The sequence below is a fragment of the Lissotriton vulgaris genome, chromosome 7 (assembly GCF_964263255.1).
Source record: "Lissotriton vulgaris chromosome 7, aLisVul1.2, whole genome shotgun sequence".
Classification (NCBI taxonomy): Eukaryota; Metazoa; Chordata; class Amphibia; order Caudata; family Salamandridae; genus Lissotriton; species Lissotriton vulgaris.
Genome location: NC_141695.1, coordinates 1730944586 through 1730956923, shown reverse-complemented (window position 1 = coordinate 1730956923; position 12338 = coordinate 1730944586). Strand labels below are relative to the sequence as shown.

Below are 12338 nucleotides of genomic sequence, written 5' to 3'. Positions count from 1 at the left end.
GAAGCTTACTTACCTGCTGTGGGGCCTTCCTTAGCTGTGAGAATTCTGTGAGGCATATTTTGCGCGCTGGTCCCGGGCACGATGGAAGAGACCCACCTCATCTAGTGGACTGAGCCACAAGGGCAGCTTCGGCAAACTTTGTTTTTCCAGGGGACTGGATGAGCTCTGACCCACCGCATCCAGATCCAGCATAGACGCCGCTGCAAAAAGCAGTCCGTGACTGCACAGAGGAATCCTGGGTCACTGCATCCGTGATTTCAGGCTGGCAGGAATTTGGGAATATGGGGTTGAGGCATTTTGGGGACCCAGGGAAGAACCTTCTTTTCTACCACAATGTTTTCAGCTTACTTGAACCACGTTCTTAAATATTCCAGGACCCAGGAAGGGATATATGGAAACTGAGAGAGCACTCACCCAGCATGTCGTGAGAGGTGCATGCTGGGACCTGTAGTTTGCTGACGCAGCTGCGGTGTTTGTTGGGACTCTGACTCAGCCTACCTGGAAAATGCAACCACTGGCAGAACGGATGGTGTTTTTTAAAAAGTGAGCAGGTGGGAAGCATTGCTGCGAGCAGGCATTTGAAAAAGACATTCAAGTCGAAACGCGTCATGCCCAAGGTCTGAAGAAAATAAAGCTACTTACCTGGATTCCCCTTTGTGTCCCTCCGGTTCTTTCTTCTGTGAGAATCCTGTGTGGCATACTTTGCTCACTGGTTCCGGGCACGCTGGAGGAGACCCGCCTCATCAAGTGGACAGAACAACAAGGGCAGCTTCAGCAAATTTATGTTTTTCCAGGGGACTGGATGAGCTCTGACACACCGCATCCAGATCCAGCATAGACGCCGCTGCAAAAACGCAGTCTGTGACTGCACAGAGGAATCCTGGGTCACTGCATCCGTGATTTCAGGATGGCAGGACTTTGGGAATATGTGGTTGAGGCGTTTTGGGGACCCAGGGAAGAAGCTTCTTTTCGACAGCGATGTTTTCAGCTTACTTGAGCAATGTTCTCAAATATTCCAGGTCCCAGGAAGGGATATATGGAAACCAAGAGAGAACTCACCCAGCATGCCGTGAGAGGTGCATGCTGGGACCTGTAGTTTGCCGACGCAGCTGTGGTGTCTGTTGGGACTCTGACTCAGCCTACCTGGAAAATGCAACCACTGGCAGAACGGATGGTGATATTCAAAAAGTGAGCAGGTGGGAAGCATTGCTGCGAGCAGGCATTTGAAAAAGACATTCAAGTCGAAATGCATCATGCCCAAGCTCTGATGAAAATAAAGCTACTGACCTGGATTCCCCTTTTTGGCCCTCCGGTTCTTGTGTGGCATATTTTGTGCGCTGGTCCTGGGCGTACTGGAGGAGACCCACCTCATCAAGTGGACAGAGCCACAAGGGCAGCTTCAGCAAACATTCTGGCCACCTATAACATAAACATAATTTCTTAGGAATGCAGATTATTATATGAGGTGATGTAAAACACTAAGACCCCCATTAGGATGGCGGTGCTGGGACCGACCGCCAGTGCCGCGGCGGTCCCGCACCGGCTATTAGGATGCCACCGTGGCGGTGGCATCCTCCATTCCCAGCATTGTGGCGGGCGGTGCTCACATCACCGACGGCCACAATGCTGGGAATGCACTGTGTGCATTGTCATGCACAAGGTGACAGGCACCGCGAGGTGCCTGCCACCATGTGCATGACAATGCAAGGGGGTACCATAGGTACCCCCCATGTGCACCCCCCACCCCCTCAATACCCTGGGGCCCTCAACAGGGCCCCCAAAAGCAGAATCCGCATGCCTTTGCAGCCACGGAAAGGCATATTTCTGCCCCCATGCTAATATGGATGGCGGTGTCTAGCAGACACCACCACCATATTAAACCCTTTAAAAAGCGTTGGATGGTCTTTCCGTCTACCGCGGTCCCGCCCACCATAGTAATATGGCGGGGGGAAATGGTGGCGGGCGGGGAAGGAAGTCGGGCGGATCGCCACCGCTCGCATGACGGTGGCGATCCGCCCGACATCCTAATGGGGGCCCAAGTCTTTTTTTACTTGAACATGTATATCTTCAGTTTCAAGATGTAAGTATGCTGTTGCTGGGATCCGAAAACCTCTCCATTTATGAAATATGCACTTTGGTGAATTCCCATTTGCGACTATGCCAAGGCATTTCCATATGTGTAAAGATGCTCAGAGTACATTTACAGCTGTAACAATGTATCACATTAGTGGAAGTTTCCACATGAGGAAGGATAAAGTTAACTTAAGTGTGGCACGGTTACTCTTAGTCGGTAGCTGAACTGGACATTGCTTTCATATCAGTTGTATTGCAGAGCTTTGCAGGCAAGTGATGCATATGCCTACATATCATGATCCTATCTCCAGACTTGTTGATGGCTTTCTTTGTGTAGAAGTCATTTCTTGTCATTTGCTTCGCTTGAGGCATGAGTGATAGATGGTAGCTCATGATCACTCGGGTTTCTTACTTAAGTATATTTGACCAGAGCAGGGCTACGTTCAGAGACTAAGGTGTACACATTCCATGGACCTTACCACATAGAGCTTCAAGCAGTCTCCCCCAAGAGGCTGCTACCCCACTACTAGAATCAGCTGCCATTGTCTGTTAGTACTGTCATGGTCTGGATGTAGGGATGATGGACTTCCACACTTAAAGGAGTATCACTCTGGGTAACCTCCAATACCACAATAGAGCCTAACATTCAGTTGGGAAGTGGGACACCACAGTCATGCAGAGCACTGGTCAAAAGACTCCTGGCTGAGACTTCCTGTATAAGAAAACAAACCATGTCTGACAGAAATATACCACAAGGAGCACGTTGTCATATGGATTTAGTGCAAGGTGCTCTCGTCCCTACAACTAGGTTGCAACCTTATAATGTATGTATGCCAAGGTTGCTACCCTTTAGGCCTGCTTTATGTATACGGAGGTGGGTGTACGCCTAGAGTACCATCCACTAATGTTATATGTTTAAATTGCTGTTTGCAGTGTATATCCATGCTGGGTTCTCAGCACCCACATTTGCCTAATCCTGAATACTGTGTCAAATGCCCAATTTGCCTTGTCTGTGTGATGCATCTGGCTGATGGTGATAATCAGATCTAAAACTTCACTTTAAAAAATGAATTTATAGTTTTTGTTTTGGCAAGGAATTGAGTGAATTGTTTTGATTATATTTGTGTGAAGGTTTATGGTATATGTGAACAAATTCTGAAATGAGTTGAGGGTGGGTCACTGTTAACAAGTTGGTCCCTCCAGTTAGCGCTGGTATAAGTGGGAAGAGTTGGACTCTAGTAACTTACACATGGGTGATGGGCGTCACACATCACTGTTGTGAGCACCCCTGGAAAGGTGACTGCCACAGCTTCCAGGGAGTAAGCCTAGAATTCTTTGAAAATTGCAATAAATCACAAACCTGCACCCCGATGTAGGCACAATGGGTCAGATGTAGAATGCTTTTATCCAGTCGTAAACAGCACGATTTGCAGAATTGAGCAATTTGCGACCTTAAAAAAGCCTTTTTAAATATATAATTCCCCATTTGCTATTAGGTAAGCTATTACCAAATCGCTAATTGGATTTGCGAGTCACTATTGGGTTGGGGGTTCCAAGTACGCTGGGGGATACATGAATGTTTTGCCGGAATGCGGTTGCAAAACATTCCTACTTTACCAACTCAGTGAAGGAGGTGGTAACCCATTCGCAAACAGGAAGGGGTCCCCAAGGAACCCCCTGGCCCTTTGCGAAAGTGGGCGCCAACATTTTTTAAGAGCAGGCAGTGGTCCCACATGGCAGATTTTCTAACAAGATTGAATATGTACTGTTAGATGATATGCTGACTTTAGCTAAGCCTGCTCCTCATGAATACAGAGTCCATCCCTTTCTGCTCCCACCCTCCAGTTTGAATAACATTTTTGCAATGCCAGGGGTAGACAATGGACCACATATTAGGCTTCATCGAGGGGGCTCAAATACATCACTCTAATGTCTCAACTACTGTGTTCTAAGACCTCTACTTAAGGGCAGTGGGATAATGTTTTGGACTTTTTGTTAGCCAATGTAAATTTTTTCCCTTCTACCTTGCTAACATTCCCTTTTTTTCTGTCTCCTTCTGTATATTTTTCGCACTCCGCCTGTTATCGCGTGAATCGCACACTGTCGACCACTCCTGGTTACATGCGGAGCAGTGTCCGGCGCGTTTACATGCTCAACAATGAGATCTGCTCCCGGACCATGTGCAAAGAAGATGAAGTCATGCAAGGTAGGAGCCCCCCTTCCTGGCTTCAGACCACCACAAATCTGTGTATGGATCCTGTGTGAGGCTGGGAGGAACGAGGAAGGGGTCAGCTGATGGTCAGGGGAGCAGGAGAAAGGGGAGAAGAAATGATCAGAGAGGAGCAAAGATTAATGGGATACTGGGGAGGTGGGAGGTAAGAGACAGAAAGGGAGAACAGCAGGGAGGAAGAAGGAATTGAAACCTGACATGTACCCCTTAGAAAGCCAGAGCTATCTGAATATCAGCCAACTGAGGGTTTGAAATTTAAAAACACTGCTGCAAATAAAAAAATAATAAGGAAGATGCACTGGTAAAGAAGAGCAATTAAATTAAGCACAGCCACAACTCATAAAATGAAATGTAAATGTATGCGAGACTGATACATTAATAATGCCATGCTAGTCTGGTTTTACTTGCACTCTAGGCAAATTTTCGGTGTCAGGAATGAAATAAAGAAGAACAGATATGTCAGCAAGTATTTCATAGAGCAGAAACTTGAAGAGAAAAGGGATTCAGTGGGTGGTAGGTGGGCCAAAAGGGGCCAAGGTGGTGGTGGGTGTAGGACGGTCTAGTAGCACGAAGGAGCACATTTGAAAGTGTTGAATTCAACCACCAAACCTCCCATGACCTAAACCGAGACTTTCATAAACTTCATAAACCTCTTCTTGGACCTCGGTGCTTCAGAACTAGGGATCAGGTTGTCATTGTCCAAACAATTCTACTGTTAACCCAAAGGTATAATATTCAAAGATCCAAAGCAAGGCTTTAGTTAAGCACTTTTTTGGATATTTTAAAGTATAAAAATACAAACAAATCTCCAAAAATCGAGCCAGGAATTCAACGACTCCCATGGGTGGCATGGCACTGGAAGTGTAGTATCCATATTTGATGAGTGTAAAGTATTCTTCTACTGTTGAAAGCCAAATTTCTTCCTTTCAGTTTCTCCCTGGCTCCTCTCTGCTCCCTCTACCCAGATATGGATTCTTAGAATTCCTAGTGGCTGCTCTGTCTTCTGCCTTCCTTTCAAGACTGAAATACAAAAGTCAAAAGGAGGATCCTGCCTGCCACCTCACCCAACTATTGACTTCCTTTTTTTGTCAAAGAACTCATTTACTGAAAAAAGTCTAGACATTGGAGAAGAAGTACAATGACTTCAAAAGCTTTTAATATTCAATTTTATGTCTTCCTATGTGAACCTGTGATTGAGGGTCAACAGACAGGAGCTGGTCAATGATATTACACATGGAGGGCTGTATACATTTGTTGTTGTATGATTAGATATCAAGGACCCCCTGAAGGAATGAATGAAACCAGTCCTAGGTCAGGGAAAAAATTAATGAAATAAAACAACCTAGGCACTAAGGTGTTGCAGCTTGTCAAACCTAAAAACTAATAGAGAGGTTGGATTACACAGGAATCAGTTTCTGACATTTATTAATCTTCGCATTAAAAACAAACAAGATATTATACGTGTGGCCCTAAATTCCCGAACGCCACTGCTGCCACCTCATGCCATGGTGACCTTTTAGTTTCTAGGCTGTCTATATAATGTAATGCAAGGTGAGTTTGTGTTACAAACAAGTGCAATGAGCCATTGTCAGCAGTGGTGTGGCTAAGCCTTTGGTCGCCCGTGGCAGCCCCTGCATGTGCCACACCACGGTGGCTCCTTGTAAGGGGGGTGCTGGTGATTCCTGCGTTAGCTGCCCCGCGATGGCATAGGTAAGAGCCATCGCCAGAGGCGGACCGCCCCTCCCCCTTGCTACGCCACTTCTTCTCTCTGTCAATCATTCCTCCTTTTTCTCTCCTCACTCATCCACATTTATTTTCCCGCCTTCCTGACTCCTCTGTTTTACTCTTTACTTTTTCTCACATATGTCTCTTTCTCTTCTCTTGGTAACTTACCTTTCGTCTCTCGAGCCATTCTCTTCCTGCCTCTAGTAAATACATTTCTCTCATTTCCAGAGGAGCGCTGCCGCCAGCAAATGGGACTCCCGCCCCGACGTTCCGCCAGGTCCCACCGCCCCTTCAAGTGGCTGCACTACGGCATCAGGGAGCCTGGAGTTCTGTGAGCTGTCCTCAAGGCTTTGCAGGATGAGGAGGACGCAGTGACACAAGCCGACGATTTTTGGGAGGACAGCCCCCCAACTGAAATGCCTATATATCTTATGTAATCCATTTCAGGTGTTACCTCCTCAGGGGTATATATTAAATAATAGAATTGAATAGGTGAGGGTTGCATGGAAAGCTCAGCTACTACCACTGGCGGGCTCTTGGGTGCTTTACAGGTGTGTCTGATTGCTCATTCAGGACCTCAACATATAGCATACACAGAGTAGCCGCACAAGTACAACTCTTCTTGGTTCTTTGTGCTTTCAAAGAAAAACTCGCCTGACAAATCCTGCCCTTGAGTACTGTGCGTCAGGTTCAAGAGTTCAAGCTGAGACTTTAAATGGCAGGCACGGTCAGGCACTGAGTACCTGCACTTCTTTAATTTGAAAGTGAGAGTACCTGCACTTCTTTAATTTGAAAGGGAGAGTACCTGCACTTCTTTAATTTGAGAGGGAGAGTACCTGCACTTCTTTAAGTTGAAAGGAAGAGTACCTGCACTTCTTTAATTTGAGAGGGAGAGTACCTGCACTTCTTTAATTTGAGAGGGAGAGTACCTGCACTTCTTTAAGTTGAAAGGAAGAGTACCTGCACTTCTTTAATTTGAGAGGGAGAGTACCTGCACGTCTTTAGTTTGAAAGGGAGAATACCTGCACCTTTCAGCACTGCTGCACTACACTTAACCCCTCCCACGCTCATGATGAGCTCAGCTCGTCATGAGCCACGGTGCTCGTGTGCTCATGACGAGCTGAGCTCGCCATGACCGTTAGAACGCTCGCACGCTGGGCTAATTCCCCTGCTGTGCGAGCGTTCCACACAAATGGGTGTGGTTATGACGAGCTCAGCTCGTCATGAGCACACGACCACCGTGGCTCATGACGAGCTCTGCTCGTCATGAGCATGGGGGCACTGTGCGCCCCTGTGCGCGCCCCCGATCCAGCACAGCAGGGGAATGGCCCCGGCAGCCAAGGGGTTAATGGAAGAGCACCAGCACTTCTCTGGAGAAAACAGGTACTCTAAAATTGTGAGAAGCTGCTCAGCCATATTTCCATTATAAGCACTGAAGCTGACAAAGAACTTTCATTACAAAAATGAATTCTTCTAACTGTTTTTCTTCTTGACCACCAACTTCGACTGTCGCCGTTTCCCTTTTTTCAGGAGGAAGCCATGTGACCCCTTGATTTTTCTGAAACCCCTAGCCCCTTACACCTGACCCCATCTTCTGCACGTTTTCCTCCTACTTGGTTCTACTTCCCCATAATTCTATCTCCTCCTCCCTCTCCAGTTTTTATAATTATTCTTTATGAAGCATGTTCCCGTCTGGTTGTCCTGGGGCACGACTTGTCACCCATACACGCCAATAATTAGGAATACCTAAGAGGTAGATTTCCCCCGAAATCAGGTAGGAGAAAGGTTTAAACTGGAGAAAACACAAATAGGATAGTTTTTGCTTTAAAATTTCGGAATATCCCTCCACTCTCCACAACTCCAAAATTCTTAGTGATTTAGAATGTTTGTCAATACCAACAATCAAATACTTTATTTCGGCATACATGCTATAAAGGTTAATGCATGTCAATACTTCTCCCCTCCTTCCCTTGTAACCGCCTGCCTCCCTGCTTTGATATTCTTTTACCCCTAGGATTTTTTTAGCAACATTTTTCATTATCAGTTTTGGCTTTAGACAGCTTTAGCTGTCTGTCAGATCACATGCCATCAACAAAAAACAACAAAAAAAGAAATATGCAGGAAGATAATGTGGGTCGGTCATTGGCTTGTATTGATGAGCACCCTTCACCCATTGGCTTGTATGGCTGAGCACCCTTCAGCCATTGGCTTGTATGGCTGAGCACCCTTTAGCCATTGGCTTGTTTGGCTGAGCACCCTTCCGCCATTGGTTGTCTGATGTATCCTTCAAATGTATGTTCTGGGCATTCCGCGGTTATTTACTTTTTTCAATGCAGATATTGTATGGGTGATGGGGGCACAGAGGAGAATGGCAACAGAATTGCAGCTGATGGGCAGTGGCAGCATCAGTTTCACGCACAGGGTGGGCACTGCTGAACGCCCCCCCCCTCCCCCTCCCATTCTAAATGGGAGGCGGCTTATCAGCTCCTCCCCCAGGCTGCACATTAAACATGCGTCTGTATTTGGTGAGGGATTTGCCCTCAGCAACCCATGAGGTTCTCATGGTCCAGCTGCTTTAGTGTTCATTGTCCAACATGCACAGCCCCGCTTCAGTGACAGCATGTTAAAGCATAGAAACTCAGACATGCACAAGTGCGCCCTTGTGTATTCCTGTGTTTGCATGCATTAGCATCTCGAAGCCAGGTCAATTGGCTTAGCCAATGCTTACTTCAAATATGACCCCACTCATTGCTGGCTCTTGGCCCATTACACAATTCCCCTTACCTTCTTTCCCTTATTTTCTTCTTATACCCACATTATGGGCTTCATTGTAATTCTGTTTTTCCACCTGTATCGAAATTCTAAAAGGCTTATTTGTGAGCCACTTGCGACAATTTTGCGCCGCCGTTGCATCACTTTTTGTGACTCAACAGTGGCATCAATAATGCACCACGTCACTTTGTAAACCCTGTGCCACATTATACCTGCGTTAGGTATAATGTATGCTGGGTGAGTGTTTTCACGCAAGAAAGCCTTCTAGAAGTGGCACGGTGAAATCTATCAGATTTCACTGCGCCACTTCTAGGACGCCACTGCGTCAAAACCTTACGTTTGCCTCTTAGCAGGTGTAAGGGTGACACCGTGCAATAGTTGTAGGCCGCCTCCCTGCATTGCTGGAGTTACATCATGCTTACCGCACAACTCCAACTATGCGTGAGGTTTGCGATGAGAGATACGTCAAGATTCCTGTTATATCGCAGCGATACAACACTTTTCATACAAGAGGGCTTAAATTGCGAGTTAGAATCACACTGCTGGTTTTCTTTTCCCATGCAGTTTTGAACATGTAAAACCTGCTGCAATGTGCATGGCAAAAAAGGCCTGGAAAGAAATCAAAACAAGCAAAAAACATGCATTCTGAATGTTAATGCCCGTTTTTTAGGGGATTATTTTTAATTCTGCTGAAACTCTGCACATCGAAAATACTACTTCCTGCAGGCACTGATAATTCTGGGGACAGGATTAATGGTGTAACCCCCTCTCACCTATAAATGAGAGGAGATTCGAATATTGTTCTTTTCTGCCTCCATCCCTGTTCTTTCTTCTTGTTTAGTTTGCTGATAGACATAGAAACCAGACACTCTTGTTTTGTTTTCCTTTTCATTTAACTTTTTAATCCTCTAATTCGGTATCTGTAGGCAATATAAGAGGTATTCTGACTTTGTTTTTACCTGGATCTGGGTTATTTGACACTGGGGTAAATGTCTTTTTTTAAACGGTAGTGATTGGGTGAATTGTTTTTTGTCAGTTTTACATTTCTCAGGGTTGGAGAATCTCCAGCCTGGCTCATCAGACTCCTTTCCTCAGGCCTGGATTTGTAAAATCAGCAGTGATGCCCCTGCCCCTCCAGCACAGAGGCTGCTGGAGGTCTCAAACCCACTTCCGGTCCCCCAGCTCTAGCGGATAAGGCTGGCACACTCTGGTGCCACACAGACATCTTTGAGGTCCCGAGGGGGGAGTTAAACAAGAGCAGCCTTGTGTAGCCTCACTGTCTTCAAAGCTGATGGTGCTAAATCCGGATACCTTCACCCACTCCATTGCACATGATGGGGAAATAAGCTTACACCTTTGTGTGAAGATACATAGGAAAACTGTGTCTAAAAATACACAATAAAATACGTTTTACAAAATATTTATGCACAGATTGCTTTCAGAGTAGTTTGTAATTCAGTTCCTTGCATTTCGCCGGATTTCATGAACCTTATGTATTAATATCTTGCATGCAGGGGGTGTTTCTGTTCTGTCTTTTGCCTCTTATGTCTGCTCTCCCTCCTTCACCTTTTGCATTCAGGGGCACAGAACAGACCAGGAATAAGAACAGTAAAATACCTATGTAATCCTGTGTATCCCACTTCTTTGCTGAGGCTTTTGGGAATGGCAGTGGCAGAGTTGGGTTGGCAAAAAAAGGCCTTGCACCCTAAAAAAGAAGAAAAAAAAGCCCACATTTGCTTCACTGACACAAGACAAATTCAAATGCTGCCTGGACTCGGATTAGTGCACGGATTAGTTCACACTGGTGAAACACACCGGAATATAAGTGAGTCCACTTCTGCTCAGGCTCCCTGCCCCTCCTCAATCTACATACATTAATGGGCTGGCCCAGAGACTGGGAATGACTCCTCCTCCCCTTGGTAAAAGGGAGGCTCAACTGCCCAGCCGCAATCCGTGCAGGAAACATCGGTGGGGCCGCGTGGGAAGGGGGGGGGGGATTTCAAGGGTTGATGCCGAAGGAAAATTGATTATTTAATTTGACCAAAATCCCCCCCCCACGCGGCCCCACCGCCCCAATGCTGTTACCTGCATGGACCGCGGCTGCATATGCCTTCTGTGAGGCTGCTCAGGCCCCCCCTGTCACGCTGGTGGCATCTGAGCAGCACAGACACAACCCAAATGGGCCTCCATGCATGCTCAGAAAAGTGGCCCACACCTGCGACTCAGAAAACAGCCCATAGCCGGAGTGACTGCCTTACCAATCCGACCCCGGGCAGTGGTATTACATTTCTATGGTTAAAAATTGTACCCTAAACATTTTTTTAGACCGGACCCGGTTAAATGCTTGTTGCCATAGGCTGGAAGGCTCCTATTCACAAATAAAAACATGTACTGTACAGTAAATGAAACGCCCTCCATGGCACTATAAGTATGGTAAATAACAAATCGAGCAACACAATTCTCAACTCAGAAGTTGTGCAGAGAAACATGATATGCTGAGGTGCTCAAACACCAGCCAATGGCATTTTAGTGACAACTCGGTGCACAAAGAAGACACCTGTGGGAATACAATCCCTTCACTTTATTAGTTAACTCTCTCACTGGAATTAAAAAGCTGTGAGGACATGTTTAGAAATGGCACTAGTAGGAGCTTTTAAGAGGGCTGCAGAACCTGAAGGGTGACTTCAGTGTTGTTGATGGATGGCAACTTGGAATCTCATAAATGTGAGTGAGCAATATGATGAGGTAGCTAATTGAAGGGTCAGAACAAACGACCTGAAGAACTGAAGCTGGCTGTCAAAGTTGAGAATGCACAGCAAACCTGAAGGAAGGCGACTGGCTATATCCACCACATACATGTATAGTTCATGAGACAATTGTTACCTACTCCACACACCAGAAATCTGTGCTCCATAAAGCACACAAATTGTCTGTCTTAAAGTGTTTTGTCACCCTGTTGATTGCGTCTCTTCTCTGCATTTTTCATGCATGCCACTCCAGATCTGCTGCTGAGCACTGCATGACGGCATATCTGTATTGCGTGTGGTGTACCCCATCAAGGGGGGACCTAAGCAACCAGCTACGGTTTCCATGTATAGAAAAATCTTTGGACTGCTGATAAGAGTGCAAACACAATACATAACACAAAAGTGTCGATGGGTCTACAAAACATTAAAAAGTCTACCAAAGTATGTATCCTGACTGTCCTATGAAGTCCTACCAAAGAAAAAAAGAAAAAAGTGAAGATCAAAAAAACGTGAAGGATACCCTCATCTCAATGTGATTTAAAAAGGATACCCATCAGTCTCCACACGGAACCGCCCTTCATCATTTGGGATTCCTTAGAAATCAACCTCTTGGAGAGCTACGGGTAACTGAGGAAGCCTAGGTCAAATCACTACCAAACACCAGGTAGTTGCCAGAATGGTCTGGGTATAGATGGTAAGAACTTTCAAGTGGATATGAGACTGATTAGCAGTGCATGTGAGAAAGAATGTGAATAGTGGTGAAAATAAAATTGGGTGAGGGAGCAAAGTGA

The 12338-nt window shown here is 46.0% G+C and overlaps 1 protein-coding gene across 1 annotated transcript in view; it reads left to right on the top strand.

Annotated features, from left to right (window-relative positions):
• The window catches only part of LOC147706483 (uncharacterized), a 61242-nt gene extending 54475 nt beyond the window's left edge, over positions 1-6767 (top strand). Inside the window, exons 8-9 of the mRNA XM_086929619.1 lie at positions 4206-4279; positions 6257-6767. Of these exons, the coding sequence (XP_086785745.1) occupies positions 4206-4279; positions 6257-6363 (181 nt within the window). The 3' untranslated portion in view covers positions 6364-6767. The remainder of the gene's footprint in view (positions 1-4205; positions 4280-6256) is intronic.
• Positions 6768-12338: the final 5571 nt, after the last annotated feature.